This window comes from Anguilla anguilla, chromosome 9, assembly GCF_013347855.1.
Source record: "Anguilla anguilla isolate fAngAng1 chromosome 9, fAngAng1.pri, whole genome shotgun sequence".
NCBI classification, from domain to species: Eukaryota; Metazoa; Chordata; class Actinopteri; order Anguilliformes; family Anguillidae; genus Anguilla; species Anguilla anguilla.
This window is the reverse complement of record NC_049209.1, coordinates 33,117,160-33,141,001: the sequence shown is the minus strand read 5'-3', so window position 1 is coordinate 33,141,001 and position 23,842 is coordinate 33,117,160. Positions and strand designations below refer to the sequence as shown.

Genomic DNA, 23,842 nt, shown 5'->3' with positions numbered 1-23,842 from the left:
TGTGACAGATTGGTGAATATGTGGGCTTCACTGAGAAAGTGTGATGTGAACAGGAGGCCTTAATTGAAATAAAACAATAATCAGACCATTGGATCTCACTAGAATATATGCCTTGTTTTGATTTTTATGTTTGGCTTTTTGTATCACTAAAAATAGGAGCAAACATCTTACAGTGTCTTTATGCGATTATAACCCTCGAAACAAACAAAAAATATGCTTATTAAATGGTGAACTGTCAAAGAAATTGCAGTTTGTGAAATGGAGTTATTGTTTAAACACCTTTGGCTGGGGTGCTACTGGGGTTCTTTAAAAAAAAAACAAGAAAAAAAAAAATATTAGCCTTGCAAACATTCTACAGCATGAGACGTGATGTTTGAAGATAATCTCTTCATTCCTTGGTAAATCTCGGAATTCCCATGTTATTAAAGAAAATGTATTATTCACACAACACCTTCAGCATTAAATGGAAATAAATGCAATGATTAAAAAAAAAAAAAAAACAATTTTAACTGGAAGTGCATGTCTCTAAATACCTATTTGTTGGGTCCGTCTACAATCAATCACATCATGAAAAGAAAATAATGGACATTTCTTGCACACAGTAAAACACACATTTTAATTCACCTCTCACCACATCAACATGTGCATTTATTAATTAACAGTGCTGGAAGCTGTTTAAGATAAACAAAGTTGTCAGAAGCAGTTTGACAATGCAGAATCTCCCCAGGTCAGTCAGAGTCCTTGGTTTTCACTTATGGACTCTTCTCTTCAGCTCTCCCAACAGGTTTTCAATGGGGTTTTGCTGAAGGGACTGGGATGGCCATTAGAAAAGCTTGAATCTGTGATCAGTTAACATTTTTTTGTGGACTTGGAGGAATGCTTTGGATCACTGTCCAGTTGGAAGATCCAGCCATGGCCCGGCTTTGAACCTTCTGGCAGAGGCGGCCAGATCCTGGTCTAAAATCTCCCCGTGCTTGACGAGAGTCCATGGCACGTATCCTAAAAAATTCCCCTGTGGCTTTGGAACCAGAGCAGCCTCACAGTTCCAATAACGTTCATCAAACTCCAGGCACTTATGTTTGTGGTTTAATGGCAGCAGGAGTTTTTTCCTGCCAAGCCTTCCAAATTGCTTGCTGGCATGGATGTGGCATCTAATAGTTGTTTTGGAGACTTTGTGACCCCAAAATGCAGCCAACTTCTGCAGTTCTTGAACTGGGGTCCTCTGAGATTTTTTTGGCTGTCAAACCATCCTCCTCACTTTTTTTATTTGAGAAATTTTACCTCAATTAATGGTTAGATTTCTCTCATAATTTGTGTATAAAATCCATCTGTTTCAACAGTGACATTTTTTTCTTACCCTTTTTAGCTCATCTTTACCAAGGGTACCAACAATTCCAGAGGGCACTATCTACACACACACACACACACATACACACACACACACTCACTCATTTACTCACACACACACACATAAACACACACTCACTTTCATTCACACATATACACTCACACACACACATACACATGCACGCACGCACACACACACACTCACCTACACACACAGGAAGTAAGACAGTTGTGCTGAATTATCAGTATACTTACTTATAATTTGTATATTTTACATAGCCTCTCACTCGTTAAAAGCAGAACAATTTTCTCTAGAAATCTCGGTGCCCCCCCCCCCCCCGCAGCATCACTCTCGTACATTAGCAGTTAATGAAATCACATCCTGCCTGTGAGACGCTGGTAGAGCTTCTCCCTTATGCAAGCTGCCTGCTTTGATCAACCATCAAACTCACCTGCAGTATGGAAAACAGCACTGAAGTATTCCAGGGAGGCGTATGGCTTTCTGCTCTGTATAGAAGTGGATTCTATCTAATTTAAACAATCATGTCATATTTATATGGATTCTATTAAGTGTTTATAAAAACAAATGTTGAGCTAATGGGGTTGTACACATTGTAGCTGCATCCCCAGAAAGCAAAAGAAAGAAACTGAAAAATGTTTGTCACTGCTTGCTTCCTATGCTCAATAAATGAGCAATTCTGTATCTGTGCTGCTCACCAGAGAATTATGCTTTTCGAGGAATATAAGGTGTACAACAATGGAAAGAAAATTTGTTGAATAGGCACATAAATTGTTGAATATATAGATATTTCTTGTGGAATTGTGTGCTAAATATGTGACTGCTGATAGCTGTTACCCCTTCTTCTGCACAAATGCAAGCATATGCACATACACACACACATGCACAGACACAGGCACACATGCACACACACACTCACTCACACACACATGCACAGATACAGGCACACATGCACACACACACTCACTCACACACACATTCACCAATTCACTCAGACACACACACACTCACACACGCCTGACCGGACAGACCCCTGGTTTTCAAATGTTTATAGAAGTGATAAACACACCCATCACACATCACCTCCTCCTGTCCCCAACACTCCACACCTTTAAAGGGTATAAGCCTGTGGGGGTGGTGCTGTGGGTGTGGGGGGAAGGGGGGTTCTATTACTCCAAAAGATGAATCTTGAGTGTATATGAGATGACTGTAGACCTTTACTGGGCTGCTTTACTTGGAATATTCTTACCTAAAAGAAAAACAAATAGACACATAACAGCAGCAGCTTTAATGGCTTTGAGGATGCAGGAGTGCCCTTGTTTATGATGATGTTTATGGCCCACTGCACTCTTGACAAGGTGAACAGTGAGCAGGGAGACAAAAAGAGTGAAGAGACAGCAGAATTTAGGGCCGAGGGGCTTGGAGGGGGGTGTTGTTTTGGATTTATTTTTTCTGGGACTGAAGGGAATGTGTTCATTGTGACTTCATGAACTGTTCTGCCACCACAACACCAGGGTCAGATATGTGTGGCCTCGTTCATTAAAAGCATCTGAATAATATAATGTAGGGCTTCACTGTACAGTCACTAGACCATTATATTATCTGGGCTGCAAGTTTTTCAATTAATAGCAGTGATCACATTATGGTCTCAGTGGTGTTTTGGTATGATGCTAGTAGTTAGGAATGCAGGTTTATAATAATATGGTTGTAAGTTAAAATCTAGCAATGGGACAAAGGTAAACTTCATTTTGCATAATGATGAAGATTCCAACTTGTTAAAACGTAATGCCTTCCAGTTACTTAAGTGCCATATGTCAAGTATTATTCATATAGTTTCCATTCTCTGTCTTGCATGGAATATGATTTATTTATTGTTCCAATAACAGAGAAATTTTACCTTTGCTCAGCCTGCAGATGCAATAACGTGCATTGCTTGGTTTGACTCAGGCTGAAGAACCATGGGATTAATGCTGGCACTATTTATCTTCATCTGTCTCCCTCCTCATTCTCTTTATTATCCCCCCCCCCCCTTTCTCTCTCTCTCAGGCTGGGATGATCAGGACAGAGCAGGAGGAATACTTCATCGAGCCCCTGGAGCGGGGGGGTCAGATAACGGGGGAGGAGGAAGGGCGGGGCGGCCGGCCCCACATAGTGTACCGCTCCTCAGCCGTCAAGAGGCCTCCTGCCAATCACCCTGTCGACTTTCCCTCCCCAGGTCAGAGTTCCTCCCATACTCCTTTGCCTCTATCATTGTGACGCCAGTCTATGAGGGACAGGGCACAGCAACAGAACTACTATAACTGTTTCTGTGCCTGTTGCTACTTTTTGTACTGCTAATAGCATTGCTGGCGCTGTAACAGTTCTCTACAAATCCACAGTTTTGGGTTCGGCTGCAGCTCCGGCTCCATCTGTGGATCAGTGAGATCTGTGTTCAACTCAGGGACCTCGCAGCTCTCACAGCAGTGAGGGTCAGAAGCTGGTTGCATGCCCCCAATGCGTTGCTTTGGTCTGGGTCAACTTTACAAAATCACAAAAAGATCACAAGTGCATAGCTCTTGTCCACCTACTGAAATGGCTTCCCCTGGGTACTGCTGAAACTTGTGGAAAGTGCACCCCTGTTTCTCTGCCTTTGGGCAGTAAGTATAGTAAAGGACCTGTGTTGTGTAGGACCCGGTAGAAGAAGTAGGCACTGTGCTAGGCAGTGTTCATGGGCTGCAGTGGATCTGTGTTACAGAGCATTCCGGGCACAACAGTGGGTTAACCTGAGCCATCTGTGTGCTGCTGGTTCGGCGTTCATCGAGGGACTGTGAAGAAAGGAGTGTTTGAGTTTGCTGCCATGTGTATATGACACATCAGGAGGTTTATGGGTGGTGCCGAGGTGTGGGGCATGGGGGGGGGGGGGTGGCATTTTCAGGGCCAGTTGTCCGTGTAAAGGACACTGCTAAAATTAGCACCTCAAGAAATCCTGTTGGCAAAATGTCAAACGTTAAATGGTGGCTAAATGCATTATCTTTAGAAAAACTTCCTTCATAAATCATATTCAAGGAACATTTCCTTCCGTACCGTAATCTTCACTGATTTTCACTCAATCCTTGTTGTTTCTTGTGAGATGTCATTAAATAGTCTTTAAGGAGAGAAGTTATTGGAAGAGATATACAGCTATACCGTATTAAAAACCACCTGGTGTCACGAACGGACCGTCGTTGTCGCAGCTTGTTTAACACTGAAAAAAGAACAGGCCGAGGGAGAGGGGAGATGTGGCAGCTCGACAGCTCTGGAAAAGGACACTACGGCGACTGGAGGACACCGTTGCGAGTCTTTCCGTGGGCGTCGGAGCCCGAGTGTGCTGATCTCGCTATTCTGAGCGCGCGCGGTGTCTTCTCCTGCACATCTCATCATTACTTAAGACCGGGAAAAAAAGGAGAGGAACGCAACCTGTTGGGAGTTTCCATGGAAACGAACGATGTCGGATTCTCCTGAAGGAGTCCGATATCTAGCGGAGACTGTCGGGTTCTCTGCGCCGTTACTTTGCCTGATGGTCCAGCATTTCTGTATCCCTTTTCGGCACGTTACTCTGCGTGTGTCTGCGCGTTTGCACGTGTGTGCATGTGTGTGCCTGCATGCGTGTGTGTGTCCTCTTGTCTTCATATGTGTGCCTAGGTGTGTAAGAAAATAGACATAAAGACACCTAAACATATGCATACACAACACACACAAGCACACGCCGACCTCCTTGCACACACATACACATGCCCACACAGAAGCAGCCGGCCTCCTAGCCTTCTTTTGAAGTTGTGTATTAGCTAATGAGAACGGCTGGATCAATGATGTGGCTTAAAAAGCTTGGGCCACCTCATTACGCAAGGAGCAATGCACTCTCTGTGACCTGTCCTTGCGCCAGTCAATAGTGACTTCACTTAAGCACCGCTGTTTTAAACTACATTTATTCCCCTGTGAGTTATAAATCGCCTCTACAACGGGGGATTGTTGATTTGCTCTCTTTTTTTTTTGTTTGTTTCTGACTAATTTCAAATTGGCTCTTCAAATTGGGCCACACCTGTGCCAGGAGTATTGTAGTTGAAGTGTGCACACTCCTCCATAAACTCACCTGTAAGCTACTGGCTATTTCACACCCTACAGGCCACACAGCGCCCCCTGCTGATTGGAGGAGAAACTGGCATTCCATGAGTGCCATCCTACCCTTCATGGGGTAATAACTCATCAGTGCAAACTACCATTCATAATCAGGGTGACCTTTGATTAGTCCCGACTTTATTTTTCCAATCATCCCCAAAGTTGTCACATAAATCCAATGCAAATGAAATAACAAGCCCAGATAACCTGAGTGGTTCATTCTCATCATCAGCCACTCTTCTGTTCTCATGTTATTAAGTTATAATGCATGTGCACACTTATACAGTACATTGGGAGTTACAAGAAGTTATTTAGAGGAAAGGAGAATGGTTAAGGATGGAATAAAATGCCCCCCCCCCAAGTATATGTGAATACATTTGGCAGATAGCCAAGAATTTTAGATTGCACTCACAGATTGTGCACTTACGCTGGTCATACCCTTGAGCAAGGTGCTTAACTTGACTTTCACATTTTCAAATGCACGATGTGGAGAACAGGCCATTCATCCCATTCAGGCTCTTCAAGGTTTCTAGCCCTCTTCATCTGTATGCTATGCAAGTTTCTCTGCGTATGGGCGTCTTACCTAATGCTCAGATTCAACACAGTAAGAAAGGATGCTTAGAGTGGCCTATCTCTTAATTCTTATATCCAAGAATAGCAGTAACTCAAGGGTTTTATTTGGTTGTTATCTGTTCATCCTTCTAAGCGTGTCTCAATTCATCCAAGGTATTTATGCAAGAAGTTCTAGAAGACATTTTTAACAGTAAAACTGACAATACAAATACATTCCCCTATACAGTAATTATGTACAGTATTTGTTTCACTCTGTTCAGACATTGTAATGTCTTAATAATTTTAATTTTTTATAGCAGGTGATCAATATCCTGAAACTCTAATAGTAATACAGTGGTAACACAATGATAAATAAGTGAGGAATAAGTTAAAAAGTAAATAAGAAAGTTTTTTGTTCTCTGTTGACAATATCAACATTCACCTTAGAATAATTTTGCGAACCAGGGAAATACATGTCTGTTTCATGTCTTTGATGCTTAAATGATTGCTAATAATTTTATGGATAATTTTCTGCTATGTCGTTTGTGCTTTTTCTCACTGTGCATCCCGGCCTGTGAATGATTTATCCATGTTCTGCAGCTGACAGTGTGACCGTGTGAATTTCCCCATTGGGTATGAATAAAGTAGGCCTTCAGTTAAATGCAAAAGTATTGGGACGGTCACACAATTTCTGTTGTTTTTGGCTCTGTACTCCAGCACATTGGATCTGTAATAAAACAATCAATAGGAGATACGTTTCAGACTGTCAGCTTTAATTTGAGGGTATGTACATCCACATCCGGTGATCCGTGTTGGAATGACGGCCATTTTATTATGCAGTCCTCCATATTTACTCTATAAACTACTAAAAGTTAAAGAGTAGTTGAAAGATTCCACATCTATGCTCATGCTTTTCATCACTTGCTTCTTGTACTGTAGCTCTAGAATGAACAAGACCAAGGAAATGTTTTTGACTTGGATTGTGATCTGGCTGTGAGCTATACTATAGCCACTGCATACACAAATCAGTGAATGACTTAAAATTACATCCCTAACCTTGACAACTGGTCCTAGAAAACAACAAGCAGTCTTTCTATGTACGCAGTAAAGGGATCAAGTGTCACTCACGATACTGCTGTGCTATTTTTTCTAAATAACAACTATAGAGCTGTGTTATAAGCAGTGACACTGGGTAAAAATACCTGTTCCAGGGAAAATATTTCTCTGTGTATATCTTTCAATGATAGTTGCCAGTAGTTCACAGACTAATCACGGACCAGCTACTCCAGGACCCGGGTCTACTTACTCAGTGCCCCCCCCCCCCCCCCCCCCCCCCCCCCCCCCCCATGATGGGAGCCCTGTTTATAAGTAATAAAATATTAACTATTTTTTATTTCAAACAAATATATGTTACTATAACTACTGTAGACAGTTACAGATAGGAGCCCCAAACAGGATGTTGTAGTCAGTAGGGGGTGCCAATACACCCTCACCAATTGCACCAGTTCTGAATCTGAATGGAAGCCTTGCTTAGCAGCAAATACACCAATTTTATTTATTTATTTATTTATTTTACAAAAGTTATCAGGCCTAAACACGGATAAATGTCTCATATTATTTTGTTATTTTCTGTGTCCCCATGGGTTTGTGGATTTCAAGGTTTCTTCGTGTTGTGATTACAAGAAAACTTTTTTTTTTTGTTGTAAAATTCCCTCGACAGACTCCAGGGCCAGATGCTCCATTAGCTAACAAGTCAGATGAAAAGATGAGATAAATGCAGATGCTGGAGCAAACTGTTTACATCGACTGACGTGATGGACTGCAGCACCTGTATTTATGTCTAATTGCCTTTTTTTGTTTGTCCTTTTCTTAATTAATCGTGCCGCTAGAAAATATTCCTGCTGTTATCCTTGTTGATAAACAGTGGTGTGCGTTACATCTTGTGCATGTGCACATACACAGATGCATCCATCTTTGTGTGTGTGTGTGTGTCTGTGTGTGTGTATTTGTGTGTACCTGTTTTCTGTGATTGAGTGGGTTTAAAGTTGGGTATGATGTCTGTCCCCTCCCTATCAACCTATCATCTGGTTTGGTGATGTGTTGCTCTTTGGTGGGAGTGCATCAGTAACCTGAGTATGTCCTGAGTAGGTCAGCCCAGTTGACCCAATTTGACGCAACTCCCTCCCCACACACACACTCACACATGCAGACACACACACACACACACACACACATGCACACACACACACAAACACACGCACACACCCACCCACACACACTCACACACTCACACATGCACACATTCCAAAATTATCAAAAAAGCCTCATTTTATCACAGAGAACTAGACAGTCTTGGTAGCAGATCTGCTTTCAGAAAAAACTATGTAAATTGGTGCAGTATGGTCAAAACAGTGAGATGGCCCATCTGGTAGAGATATGTGTGTGTGTGTGTTTGTGTGTATTCTGTGATTTGGGGCTTTTTGAAAAGGAAACTGTGCACTAACTCGAACAGAAACATTTCAGAATCTTCTGTTTTAATTCTCAGATCAACAATCTGTTCTTATGTTGTAATGTGGTCCAGTAGATATTTAAAAGCTTGCTTTACATAGATTTTCTCAGCAGATTTTTTTTCTCTGTCTAATTTAATTCCTTTTCAATTAATTTAATCTACTTTTTTAATGGAGAGAATGTGTAATATTTAATGTGGATGTTAGTGCACCTCATATAGTTGAGTCAGCTCAATGGCTAATTTTCATCTGTAGTCCCTGGGCAGGTTTGAACAATACTACCGAAATAGATGAATCTTGCTGTAATTTATATTTTCTGTTTGGCTATTTCCATGGTAATTGTAATGTATATGTGTTTGAACAGGTGTTATTTCATCCCAGTGCTGCGACCCAATGTGGCAACTCAGACTGTTGAGGGTAAATGTGTTTGTCATGTTTCATTAAATGTTCATTAGAGCCAATGAGCCAAGTCACACTTGCATGTGGGTATGGATGTGTGTGCATGCGTGTCTATTTTGTTTGTGTGAGAATGTGATTATGGATACGTCAGTTTGTTTGAGTGTTCTGTGGGTACATGTGCATGTGTTTGAGTGCGGATATCTGCTCTGTGTGTGTGCATGTGTGTGTGTGTGTGCGTGCATGTGTGTGTGTGTGTGTGAGAGGGTGTGTGTGTGCGTGTGTGTGTGAGGATGTGTGTGTGTGTGTGTGTGTGAGTATGTGTGTGTGCGTGTGTATGTGTGTGTGTGTGTGTGTGAGTATGTGTGTGTGCGTGTGTATGTGTGTGTGTGTGTGTCTGAGAGTATGTGTGTGTGTGTATCCACGCTGGGCTGGCAGAGCACCAACTTTAGCTCTCCGGGTCTTTTGAGTAGTAAAATGAGCCGGTAAGGTCGCACAATTGAATGAATAAAATATGAATGTTGCCCTTATAATTAAAATTCCACCTGGCAGGAGCTGGGGGAGTCTTGGGAGCACATTAAAACTCTGCTAATAAGATTGTCTCCGTCAGATTGCTCGCAGACAGAGTGACAGAGCAGGAACTAACCACCCCGCAGTCACAATTTATTTTCCAGACACGTCTAGAGACGTTCCCAGATGAGACAAAATGGTAAAAGAAGCTGGGGGGGTTTTGGGTTGGGGGGGGGGGGGTAGTAGGAGGGGAGCTGGTGTGGAGTGTGGAGAGTAGAGTATAGAAGGGTTTTAGTCATTTTCTATGGGAGGGAAAAAAAAAAACACACGCAAGAATAATATATAATCTGTACATTTTCGACTGCGACCGAGCAACAGCACGACCCAAAGCTGAATTTCCGCAAACCTGTGGCATGTTCACGTGGCATTTGAATTGTTGGAATATAATGAAGACTTAGGGAGTCTGGCTCCAGAACCAGAACCAAATCATAGAGGCAGAGTGGGGATATTGTGCAAAGCCATCGGCCCCGTGAAGCCAAGATGGTGGAAATCTGATTAGAATCTTTTTGCCAGGGGGAAATACTGCTGTCATAAATCAACATCAGCCCTGGAGTTTGCTTATTGCTCTAAAGTTGTACTTGGTTTAAAAAATGCAATATTATTTATAGAGGAGTGTGTTATGAGGACCAGTGTTGTTTTGTTTGCTTGCTTGTTGTGGGTTCCAGTTTGGCCTTTTCTTCTGTCTTAGTGGTTTTTATTTGCCATTTTTCTACATGAATGTTCATGTGTTCCTTTTTTCTGTTTACTCGAAGTGTGTAGTGGAGCACAGAAGCTTTGATGCCAAGTTAATTAAGTTGTTCTTAATTAAGTGTCACAGTAAAGGTTTAGTTAGTGGTGTGACTTTTCACGACAGTGCAGGTAATGAGATTACAAAGGTTACCAAACAATGAGGAAAGATATTAAAATGTGGGGGCGAGGGTAGGAGAGAGAAAGACAACACCCTATTTGCTTACCCACAATAATATCTGTAAATGACAACAAGCTAACTGTATTCTTGAATTAGAACATTAACTGAAACTATGAACTTGTGCCACTCGCATGTCGAAGCAACTTGCAGTTCATTCTCCTGAACTGAACCAGCAGAATGTGGGCTTAGTCCTGTAGTGAATTAAACCACAGACATACCTGCTAGTCTGCAAAAACACCACACCAAGTAGTGTGTTATTTTGCGGTATATGTGAAAAAAGTTGGTAGACTATATCATGCTTTCTTTCACTCGTTTTTCTTGCTGTCTTTGCGACCGTAAGGGCAGACGGCTCTCAGATATTTTTGTTGGATCAGCTGATTGGACCCGGGTCCAGTGAATGTTTCCTCCTTCACCGAGATCTGATTATTTCTGCATTCGGGCTGGCAACGGGACTGGAAGTCGCATCCAAAACGGACCAGGAGTCATGTCAGGCCTGGAATGAATCCAGTCTGTACTGAGCACTGAGTAGATGGGCATCAAATATGCTTTCAACACCGCAACTTTACTTCTTTTGAAATTATGACAGCCATTTGGTTATGCTGTGGACTGACTTTTTACTGTCGTCCTCTGATGTTCCAGAACGGATGTTTTAAACTGACCGTTAACAAAGAGGGGTACCGGTGGGAGTGGGTAAAATTCTTCTCTGTGGGCTCTGTGGCGACACTGGCTGTGCTAATACAGGATCACTGGTTCCTGTACTGGAGGAAAGGAAGGAACTACAGTACTGTAGCTTATTTTATGTCCCTTTTCCTTGAGTATTAAGCCTAAAAGAATTTAAGGCCTTATAGCAAGCCTGCCCAACCCTGTACCTAGAGATCCACCGTCCGGAAGGCCACTACCACACCACTAACCTACAGGCCAAATCTGGGGGGGGCGGGGGGGGGGGTCACATGACCGGCTGTTTTCAATGATCCCTTTTTTGTAAAGTACCTTTTAAAAGCTTTAGCAGTGACACTCATTACACTATAAGTTGCCATAATGTGTTTTTTTCAGCGTAGCACAGGAATTCCTTTGATAGTTTGGAGAAGCTGTGCAGTGGAAGGAATTCGTCTGAATCTGCTATTGACACTAGCAGCATAAAAAGTGAAAGTAACGGTCTGACTGCATTTAATTTTTTGTCAGTTTTCCTCAGATCTTTCCATTCTTTTTGTTCCCTGATTCCTTCTGAGCGCATCATACGGAAACAGGACAGGAAGTGAGAGAGGGGATAAAGAAATGAGAAAAGAGGAATGGCCACCTGGGGATTTTTTTGGCATCCGTGCTCATGCCAGAATCATTTTCAGGCAACATCATTCATAAGTGATGTTAAAACCTGCAGCTCTTTAATTTAACAGACTTTAATTATGAATGTCGGTTTGTGGCAATCACATTATGTAAACGATACAAAACTGCACTGTAACAAATACAGTTTGATTCAGTGATTGAGTGAATCAATAACATTACATTGATTTTTAATTATTTTGCTGTCTACTTATTTATGCATGGGTCTTTGTCAGTGGCTGTCATTGTGACACATGCAAAATCCGCATTAATTCCCTCTCTCCTTACAAACACCTAGGCACAATTGTTCTTTTCCATTACCTGTTCGAAGAAAAGTGTTGTGGGACGTAGTTATTAATAGACAAAATAGCTGCGATAAACAACGCATCTTTCCTCCTCTGCAGCATTTGAATATTCCCTCTCGTGGCACCTAGTCGGGCCTTTCAGGGTCAGAAGCAGATGAGGAGGTAAGAATGGAAGGATGTGATTTTAAAGTGTTTCAGTGCAGCCCTTAGATTAGACACTAATCTGAGGGGGCAAGTTCTTTTGCCCCTCGGCAAGTGGCAAGAGTGCTGTAGTGGGGGGGGGGGGGGGGGGGTTGGTGGGGGCGGTGGAGGGCGGCAAATTAGGATGTTTCCAGGGGGCCTGACTGACCAGGAAAGAATTGTGCTGGGATGGAGTGGCCGGGGTTAGTGGGGCTCAATGTGAGATCTTTTCATGGGGCTCAAAGTCTCTGGTGGCACCCCTGGCCAGTGGTGGGTCATGATGGGAAATTGTATCTTGTTCCTGAGGGGAACAGGAGTTTTATTCCCACCCGGACCTGTTTAGTTATAGTTACAATGATTAGGATTCCGGCTGTAATATTTCACAAACGTGGGGAAGATAAAGTCTTGTAAGAAAACAAGCATATGCACTTGGCATAAGGTTCAGAGTCAAAGTGTCACATTAGAGGATCCACACTTGTGAAAACTCCTACACTTACTTCCGCTCAAAGTGATATTTTTATTTTACCATGTGAGGGTTAGTTGGGCCTTCTTAAGTATGTGTGCCAGATTTCATTTCTGGATTCTGAAAGAAAGTCTTGTGCCATCTTGATTTTGGATGGAAATAAGATTGGAAAGGGAATAATATGAAGAACATGGAAGAATATGACCTGTTTCACCATTTGACAGGACACAGAAGAGTCACATGTGGCTGACCAGAGAAAAGTATATTATAGAGATATTAAAAGTGTATAGAGATATTCAAACTGACATGGGTGGTTAAATATGGCCCTAATGTAACATCCTGCTTAACTCCTCCCTCACTTCCCCTCACTACCACCCTCATACCCCAAAACATCTCTCGATCCTTTACTGGCCTCCTATGTTTCTCTCTCATGCAGCTCCTACACACTGTATTAAACAGTCATTCTTACCATGAGCCACCAGGTGGCGCTGTGACCTCCGAGCACCGAGCGTTATTACCTTCTGCACTTGAGAGAATCCAAAGATCTGCTTCACGCCAGGATGCTATCAACTGTCCAAGCCCACAACCCTCCAATTCAGGGCTGCCCAACCCTGGTCCTAGAGATCCACCGTCCTGGTAGGGTTTCACTTCAACCCTAATTTGGCACACCTGATTCTACCAATTAGCAGCTCTAAGAGAGCTCTAGAATTAATAAATTGTGCTTTGTAAGGGTTGGAGTGAATATATACAGTAATGGTAGATCTACAGGAACAGGTTTGGGCAGCCCTGCTCTGAATGATTGAATACACCTTCTGTGGCTTGCCCCTTCTTATAATGTAATATGCCAAGCATATACCTAACACATAGCTCACATATGTTCAAAAATATTTTTGCCATACATTGTAACAACTGTGTGAATACCATTCAAATGTAGTAATGAATTTGATTTGTGTAATATTGTGGATATGTATGATACAGGCTGCGGTTTTCTTATCCACATCAGCCTCTCTTGAGTTATTGACGCACAGGTTAAGACCTTCAAAGCAATGCTTTGGAATGAGAGAGTGCACTGCATCCAAATTATACAATTACCAGCAACGTACCAACAACACTAAAGGAAAACATTTATCTTTGTGGAGGTCAGTGTTTCTCCTAGTGCCCTGTTCAAACCATGTATTTTAGCCTTACATTTAACAACAGCATTCTATTCAGAAAACAGTCAACTCTCCATAATGTTCTTCTGGCACAACTTTGTATAAAATATTTCTGAAACACTGAAACTCAACAGTCAAGCTGTTATATTGCTAGCTGGGTCACGTGTTGTGTGCACGTAACAGCTCATTCAAAATGATTTTTCTTCTTGCAAGTTCCAACAAAAAAGGAAGAAATTAACATCCACCAACTGACAAGGCTGACGTTGATGCCCTGAGGTCATGGTTCAAGGTTGGAATTCTATATGCCACTCTTGCTTGTGTTGTTGAACTCTGTGTGACCCGACATCTGTATCCTTTAGTTATGGGCTAGCATATAACAGAACAGAAAAAAAACAAGTTTACTACTTCATAGTCTGTTTCCTGTTCTTGTTCTTCTCAGTGAAGTGCAGTTGGGATCAGTGAATGTCATAAGGGTGTATATGACCACACAATCTCTCTCTCTCTCTCTCTCTCTCTCTTTCTCTCACTATCTCTCTCTCTCTCTCTCTCTCTCTCTCTCTCTCTCTCTCTCTCTCTCTCTTTCTCTGTTCTTCAGATTCAGTGAGTGTGCGTTAACTCTGTAATCTCTCAGTAAAGTACAGCTCATATCTTGTTGGACAGCTTTGCTGACATTTTCCAGTGCCCCTAAGACAGGGGATCCAGTTCTCATAAAGAGTGATCAGTCTGTTTTTAGGTCACGTTTTCTACAGTGCACTCTGTTGGAAACGTGTGAGTCCTACCATGGAATGGCAAAGACGTTTTGTAGGATTTTGTAGGAGTCATAAATGATTTCTATTTGCAATCACACTGTATATTGTATATATTGCATATTATATTATAAAGAGGATGAGATGTGTACTACTGTTTTCTATATTTGACTCTTAGTCTGTTTAAGGGTATTTTTGCACTTAATCTAATTAAGGCCATTCGTAATTCAGTCAACCCAAGACAAAACTCAGATTAATCTGGTGCCGTATCACAATAATCTTGCTGTAATGAGATATGGAGGGCAGTGCTGATAGCCAACAATGCTTTCTGACCAAGTGACTGACACCATTGATTGTGTCATTGATCAATTGTTCAGGCATTATTAAACAAACCTCCCTTTCTGAGCTGAAAGTGTCTTTCCAGTTTGAGAAATCTAGTTCAGCGTTAGAACACCATGGGAAATTAAACAGTTGCTACTTCCAAATTTATTTCTTTTGTTCTCGTAATGTCACCTCAACAAAAACATTTTAAATTTGATTTTATTCATTACAAAATTATGTACATGTTATTGGAAAAAAAAAACTTACATTACTGGCATTTTAATTTCCTGTCAGTATTTTTGTATTTTTGAACTGGACGAGAGGAAGAAATGGAGAAGAATAAAGTGGTTTTTCTCTCACTGCCTTTCACGTGTTACCTATCCCAGAGAGCAAGGGATAATTACCATACTGAGTTCTTACAGCAAAAGTAGAGGTGGGTGTGGCTTAACCTGTTGCATCACAGCTGACAGTTGGGACAAGGGCCTCCTCAATCATGGCCAGTTGATTCAGGCAGCCTGGACCCTGCTCAGAGCCTAATGGATCTTCTTCCTGCTTTCTATAAATCTGTTGGCCTTGGTGCAAGGTAGCTGAACAGAATAAACATCCCAACAGCTTAAATTAACGGTTATTTCTACCGCAGGCCCTACGGAAGGTGTATTTCAAATAAGAGTCACCACTCACTTGGCAGGGTCTGTACAGCAGGGCTGTCGCAAATGTGGGCTTCTAAGGGCATCAGAAGCAAAGGCAGGAGCTTGGAGATCCTGCTGTTGAGTTGGGGAAGGGCATTTTGGGTGAGAGCGAGCGGGATGATGCAGCTTCTGACTGCTCCGCCTGTCATTCGCACCATTCCAAAATTCACACCGTCTCAGAACTGAGGGTTGGGTTCGCAGAATTACACCCACGTGCCAGACCAGAGGTCACGAGGGCCTGTGAGGTGGTGACCTCAGTCAAGCGCACGGCTCGCCCATTCAACTCGTCCTCTTCCTCTGCGTCTGTTTTTCAGCTACGATTAGATTTTTGAATTTGTGACCGTTGCCTTGGCTTTAACTCAGTGACAAAAAAAGTTTTGCTGTCGCCATGAAATATCCGCACATATTTAGTGCATATTTAGTTTGTTTGTATTTGCGCCTGCACGGTATTTGTCTTGGAGTGAAAAGAAACCGTTAATTGATCAGCTATGGTTTTGTTGGTTTCTTTCATTGTTCTGGTGGTCAGCAAGTCCTGCTTGTGTCTTTGTGCAGAAGAAGAGGGTTCAGGTTCTGGATGCTCAGTGCATTCAAAGTGCTGAATGTGCATTCCTTTGCTTAGCAGATGCCTGTATGCAGAGCAGCTACACAGCTTACTTCTGTTTTTATTATGGAGTTTGTGAACGATGGCACAAGAGAGGCACAACATGATTAATCAGTCTGTTCCATGTAAAAAGCCCGGACAGTCCATAAGCACTGCCAGTAGGGGGCGAAGGACATCTCCAGAAGGTTAGAGGCCCTTTTCTTGGGGAAACTGGAGGTTCTGAGAGTTGGAGGAGGGCTGGGGCTTGGGCGGTTGGGTGGGTGGGTGGGGGGGGGGGGCGGTTGGCAGTGTGCTGCAGGACCACGTGAGTCCTCAGCGTGCTCGTCCCATACAGGTGTGAGTCTGTCCCGAGCACGGCTTCCCAAATGTTCCCAGAAACACAGCCGTTTCCTCCGTCGGTTAAAAAAAAAACAGGATTCATTTTTAAAGGAAAGTGAACGGGCAAACAGCTCCCTTGTGGGATCCCTTGAGAGGGCAGGATAAGAAAAGCATCCTGTGAATTACATTTCATTACGTTGTTCATTGCAGCACCCTTAGCCTGGGGGTCTTGTTTTCCTGTGTAAATAAAAACCACTCCTGTTAATGTGTTATTTTTATTTTTCCATATTGTGATTTAAAAAAAACTGGTACTGACAGTACTTATATATATATATATATATATATATATATATATATGTACTCACACATGACTGTTAGGCTGTACAATCCCCACTTACAGTGGGACAGAAAAGAAAAGAATGACTACACTCTTAGAAGGTGAGCCGCTTTACTCATTTTCCCACCTGTCCTATGGGATGTAATGACATGCAGATGACAGGATTGTAACCTGAACGCAAGTCCCAAAGCTACACGCTGAGTTTCATCTTTGGAGAGTTACAGGTAGCACATTTCATATCCCCAGGTGTGAATCAAACTGTGAAATTTTCATGCTTGTTAAAAAAGCGTTCTTTATCAATGCTGGGCTGGTTTTATTTATTTTATTTAAAAAAAACAAAAAAAAAACAAATGCTACTTATCATTATTAACATGTGATATTTAGCTTTTGTAGTTTCCGCACTAGTGCGCATTTTGCAGTTTTGACTCGGTCACTTGAAGTTACTGCGCGTTTTTTTTCTCAACGTGTTACTGGTGGGAGACAATGCCTCGCCTCTGCTGGTTCACCGGAGAACAAGTTGCCAGGGCAACGTTGCATGAGAACTTAGTGATGGATGGCCCAGCTGACAGAGAGACAGGACACGTTCCCAGCGGGGTACCTCCCACGCCGTACCCCACACTCTCTGACAGAGATCGTTCCTGTTTATGAGAAAGAAAGAGGGGAAGGCTCTGAAAATAACTGACAGAAATCGACCTGAAAAAAAATGTTCTGTAGTTGTTAATCCCGTTACAAACCCTGCTCTATGAAAGTTGCAATATCCTGCCTACCAACTTTAGACAGAGAATCACATCTCATTATTTTGACATGATAACCCAGAAGTGGGCAATGAGAGCCATATCTGTTTCTGGTTTTCATTCCGACTTCTTGCCTTAATTACTCAATTAGCTCTAACATTTATGCCATCTGACATTTCAGCGACATTTCTTGGTAAGTGCATGAATGACAGACGAAGACTCTTCTTGTGTCCCTGTATGAAACATAATAATTTATAGAAACAAATTTGTAGAAACAAAAACCAGCATACACACTGGCCCGAAATGCACCACCCCTGCGATAGCCACTGGAAACTCAGTCGGCCCTACAGACCCTCTGTGTGCTTCTGTCTGTTGGGTAAATTGGTGCACTGAAGTTTGGCTGTTAACTGCGGTTCCTTCCGGCAGGTTCCGCACTGGATGGACTGACTGACCTGGAGACACTGTTCAGAGGAGTGGAGCAGAACCTGAACCGGACCCGGTCGCAGAGGGTCCGCAGGCAGGCGACAGACCAGCCCTACAGCATCGAGGTGCTGCTGGGAGTGGACTACTCTGTGGTTCAGTTCCACGGGAAGGAGAGCGTCCAGAGGTACCTGCTGACCCTCATGAACATCGTAAGTCTCCCTGGGCACTTCTCCCAGCACCCCATGGGAAAATCAGTATTCCATACAACTGTTCCCCCAGTTGGCCCATGTTGTGGTCTGCATAGTGTGTGGCCCAGTGCAGCACTCCACCAGTTACAGCACCTGCTCTGTCTCTCTCTCTGTATCGCTCACTCTCTCATTCTATCGTTCATTTTTTCTCTCCATCTCCATTCCCTTACTCTTTTCCTCACCCTGTCTCATGCTCAGTCTATCTCTCCCTCTTTCTCGCTCTTTCCCTCTCTCTCTTTTGCTCCCTTTTTGCCTCAGGGCCAAGGTCTTTTAAGCAGAGGTGTGAAGGATTTATGTTCTGTGTTTCCTCAAGCAAGAGCAAGCCTCTAATGAGTCCTTGACATGTCCAAGGCTGGGATCTCCAAGTAACTGATGAGAGTCGAACCCTGTGTGCTCTCCTGTAACAGCTGTGCCTGGATTCCTAGATTCCTAGGTCTGCATCGGAACAGAGCATGGGCAGCATTACCTGGTCACAGTGTCCATTATCTATTCTATTTTATTATGTAATTACATTGCTTTATGGTTCCTTGAGAAAAAAAAAAAAACATTTCCTCTCAATTTCCTCGCAATATTCTGAACTCCCACAGGCAACCTGTTCTCATCATTGAGAGATGCGCCTCTCTCCAGTGGCTGCCGACTCTCTCGTACAGTACTGTGTGGCCTGCAGGCTCAAAGACGAGCGCAGCGGCGGTGTCAACGCCCTTCAGGCAGAGGGGTGACGGGAGAAGCACAGTCGCTGACTCCAAATTGAGGAGAAGAAAGGGGGGAAGAGAAGGGGGGGGGACGTTGTTTAGGAAAAGCGCAGTCGGAATAAATCAGTGCAAAAAACTAGATGAATGAGCGCGCTGCAAGTCACACTCCCACTCACGCAGTCCTGCTGCAGCTCAGCTTGCCTCTCAGTAGTTGACATGAAAAATAAAAAAATCTCGCATAGCTATGTATTACAGCAGGTGTCACATGAAGGAAAAGATAAACAGATGCAGAAGGAATGCTGAGAAGGAGTATCCATCTGAGCGACCCATTTTTATTTCCCTCTCTCTTTTTGTTTCTTTCTCTTCTTTCTCTTTTTCTCTCTCTCTTCCTTTTTTTCACCTCCGAGACCTCTTCCACCTCAGTGCTCCGCAGTATTGAAGGTCTGAGAATTCTTTTTGTTTTCACCAAAAATAAACTCTTAATCTGCTTGGCTTCTAACCATAAGTGTACAGGTCCAGTGCTTAGTGTTTTGAAAACTTGAACACGTGGGTTTGAATCCCACGTCGGACAGTGTTGTTGTGCATTCCTGTGTGGGGTTGCTGTCTTCAGTTACAGGTGCTACAGTAAATATGTTGGTATTTTACAAATACAGTTTAAACAATGTTATATTAAGATACACGGCCTTAAAATGTTTTTAGCCAACACTCATTTTTAAAGTTTATTCCCTGTGGTGCTTTTCTCCTGCTCTCCATAATAGGAGGAGAAAGTGAAACACAGAAAATGTCTTTCCATCACTTTCACTTTACATCTTCATTTCTTCCTCCCCTCTTGCTTTCTTTCTTCCCCTGTCTGTTCTGTACTTTTTAAAATGGATGGTTCTTCATTGGTGTTATTTGCAGAGCATATATAGCATGCTCTGCAAATAACTACACACATATGTAATAACACAGAACAGCAGAACAGTGATGCACTGTAATCAACACTGGCACACTATAATCTAACCAATCACAGAAACAGAAGGACTGGCATAACTTATTAACGTAACCCATATATACATAAACCTGAAACCCCCTCTCCACTCTGGCGATGGATGGATGCTACATATAGCTGTTGGGGCAGCTCTCTCTATTCCTCTCCCACCCTCTCCTCTCCAGCGCGGGAGAGAGCGACCTTGCCGTGTCCTTGGCGCAGTCCTAATGATCCTCCGACAGCGCGACCCCTGGACTCCCGTTAATCTCCCCGCTGCACCGCGCCCAGTAATGAAATGCAGTCCGAGCCCCATGGAAGCCCTGTGCTAATGAGGGGTCTGCTGCGCAGAGAGAGAGAGAGAGAGAGAGAGAGACAGAGAGAGAGAGGGAGAGAGAGAGAGAGAGGGGGAGAGGGGGAGAGAGAGGGAGAGAGAGAGAGAGAGGGAGACAGAGGGAGGGAGGGAAAGAGAGTGAGAGAGAGGGAGAGAGGGTGAGAGGAGAGAGATATAGGGAGAGACAGAGATAGAGAGAGAATGTGTGAGTGAGAGAAAGAGTGAGAGAGAGAGATAGGGAGAGAGAGAGAGAACATGTGAGTGAGAGAGAGGGAGAGTGAGAGAGAGAGTATTGCAGCCTGTCTTACAGCCTCTGCAGATAGAAAATGGGGGGGAGCAAAGAGAGTTAGAGGCGTGCAGAAAGGAAAGAAAGCCGAGAGACTCCTGTCGCCAGAGGGGTGTGGTGCTATGAAAAGTTTTTTTTTTTTCCGGTTTTAATAAAAAAAAATAGGTGATGAGGTTGAGAGGTGAGAAACTGCAGCGATGCTGGCATTTTTCAGGCCCCGGCAGGTCTGCCCTCCTGGGCACACGGAACCCCACTGTGTCCCTGTTGGGCCAGTTTGGGCAGGTGGAGGAGTTTAGGAGCAGGGCTCAAAAGCAGGTGTATGGTATTGGTGCCCTGGATAAATGCTAATCCGTTGAGAATGGCTTTTGAATCATTTGAGGAAAAGATCTGTAGTCTGAATAGGCCCTTAAAATACTCTTCTGATTATTATTCTCCTCCTTAGCCGCCCAAGCACCACAGGTGCCTGAGGCCTTTTGTTTCGTTCAGATTTTTAGGGAATCCAAACATTACCGGCGCATACACCATATTATTGCTTATTTTGTTACAGGTACAAAGTGCTACATAAGGGTGTGGCCAGGGTTGACCAAAGAGGTTTGACAAACTAATTAATGCATCTGTGCTAAACCTGAACTCAGTACCACCATTTGATTAAATGACAAGTCCACTACCTGTTTGCCACCCTGTGTGTGAATAGATCACGGTCTGTCTGAACCGTCTCTAAATGGATTTGGGCAGGAAGTGTGTAGAATGCAGTATCTCTGTAAAAGTGTTTAAAGAGGCAGGGCTACCAATCAGTTTCTCCACTCGGTTCACTCCGAGTGTATTTACATTTCCAGTTATGTAATTATCAGTTCTGTCTACCCACAGAGACTTTCTGTACAAAATAGCATATACAATAACATAAGCAATTTAATCTGCATTGCGCAGCATTTGGAGCTGTTTGCATGAAAAGTGCTGCATAAGTAAATTCTGTATATAAAACAACCTAATTAAAGTAACACTATTAAAAATGAGATAACACACACTTATATACCACATACAGCACGTATCGTTGTCAACAGGATATATTAATACGAGCAACTAGTAAAACAACTCATGCGAATTATTAGTGCAGCGAAGTGGCACTGTTTAAAAAACGAGCCGCTAACTACTACAGTCGACAGACCATCACTGTCAGCGCTGAGCCCGATAACTCCCACGATGCAGTTTGTTTACATTTTTTTGTCCCTGTGTTTTTCTGTGAGCAGAGCCTCGCAACAGGGCCTCGAGCCTTCGTCCGCCCTCTCATGTCTGCGGCACAGTTATTTCTGCACGGCTTTTGTTGCCTCGCTGTGTGCCAGCCGGCACAGTTGGGACGAGATAGAGAGAGAGCAAGTGCTCTTTCATCAGCGTTAAAAACACAGCGCGCGTGTGCGAATTATTCTCGTCTTGATGTTTATCAGCGCTGCGTGTGCGCGAGTTCTTCTTGCGTTGACGTTCATTTGCTTTGAAAACACAGCGCGCCTGTGCGAATTCTTGTTTTGCCGGTGGAACCACAGTCATGACCGGGAAGTTCCAGGTTTTAAGTTCTGAGAAACATGCATGTCAGGATTGGTACACTTCTAACTTTGCCCTTGACCAAGGCATTGGCCTCAGAACTGGGTGGCTGCCCACTGCTCCTAGATAGCTAGGATGGGTTACATGCAGAGAACAAATTACCCCATGCGGTTCAATAAAGTATCTATATATATATATATATATATATATATATATATATATATATATATATATAATCCTACATATGCCACCTTTATTGCACATGTGAGCAGCCTCAGAAAGTTCCTGCAGAATAATTAACAAACATATCAGTTCTATGTTGCCTTGGATAAGAGTGTGGGGAAACAAGTAAAAAAAAACAACAACAACAAAAAAAAACAGCATAAAACGCAGTTCGCCAGGACAGGGCTGGTTACGCCTGCCTTTGTTGTGTTTGAATGCTGAACTGGATCAAGTTTTCTCAGCCGGTACTGGTTGTGTGTGCTTCTCCAGGTGAATGAAGTTTACCAGGACAGTTCCCTGGGGACCCGGATCAACGTGGTTCTGGTGCGGATGATCATGCTGAGCTATGCAAAGGTGAGTGGGCCCTCGTTATCTGTAAGGCAGTTGTACGCAGAAGGTGTTTGGAAGGAAAACTCCTGAATAGGAGCTAACCTGAGAACAAATCAGTTTAATTTCAAGGACCCTTAAATTGATCAGGCTTTGCCTGAGGACCCCACAGCACTATTAGATGGGAAATATTTGACATTATGGTTGTGACCGAATCAGCCTCCCAACTACTGTGTCCTCAAAATACTGTATGTACTGTCTACCAGAAATTTTAGTACGCCATGGGCAGTATGCAAAAAATATCTTCCGTACTATTTCCCAACTGTACTGTGTACTGCATCACAGAAAAGTATGCTCCCGAATATACTCAGCGAAACCCTGGAAATAAATATATCATCCTGGGATTTTAAGTACACTATCTGTTGTAAAAACCAAGATAGTTCAATAATCTCTAATTAAATCTCTAATAATCTCAAATAATAATGACTTTGCAAGTGCATAATTATCTTACTGTTTATGCATTGCTCCTCTAATGAATTGGGGATTTGGCAGTGGGTGTACTGAACTGGATCTGGTGGCTGTGCATAAAAGAATCATGACTGGACATTGTAGCTGCTCTGCTCCTTGTGCTTTGCTTGAATAGCTTTTTTCAAATACAACTCCATGGCTAATATTACAGGGAATACAACACACAATCTTTTAAGCATTAAATGTCACCTTTAATTCAGTCATTTGGTAAAAACAAAACAAACAAAAAGAAAAAAACAACTTTAATACTGTTAAGTGTGATACAGATAACCCATACAAAAAAAGTACGCAACATTTGCCTTATGACATTTGAAAATCACAATTTCACACATGAATTTTACATTTTCATATATGGACGATTTTCACATGGTTGACTTTTTTTCACATGTGAATGTAAATTGCCACATGCAAAAAAACTACAATTTTCACGTGTGAAAACAAACCATGCGACTCGAAGTAGCCCCCTCTCACCTTATAAGTGGGATTATTTTTATAGTTCACATGTGTATGTGTGTGGCGTTCACATGTGGTTTTTTGACACATATGGTTTCTGATCTTTTTTGTAAGGGGAAGTGCTTTTATGTGTTGTCTCATTTCGGTTATCTTTGGCTTTTCAGTTGGTTTTTCAGCCTTGCTCCCTGCCCATTACCACTAGGTTTCTCACATGCTGAGTGAGAGG

General features: G+C 42.8%; 1 protein-coding gene across 2 annotated transcripts in view; it reads left to right on the top strand.

The window, feature by feature from the left end:
• Positions 1–23,842, top strand: part of LOC118235729 (A disintegrin and metalloproteinase with thrombospondin motifs 2-like) — a 66,651-nt gene that overhangs the window by 18,614 nt on the left and 24,195 nt on the right. For both annotated transcript variants that reach the window (XM_035433441.1, XM_035433443.1), the window contains exons 3-5: positions 3,413–3,581; positions 18,027–18,232; positions 22,579–22,662. In XM_035433441.1, the coding sequence (XP_035289332.1) occupies positions 3,413–3,581; positions 18,027–18,232; positions 22,579–22,662 (459 nt within the window). The remainder of the gene's footprint in view (positions 1–3,412; positions 3,582–18,026; positions 18,233–22,578; positions 22,663–23,842) is intronic.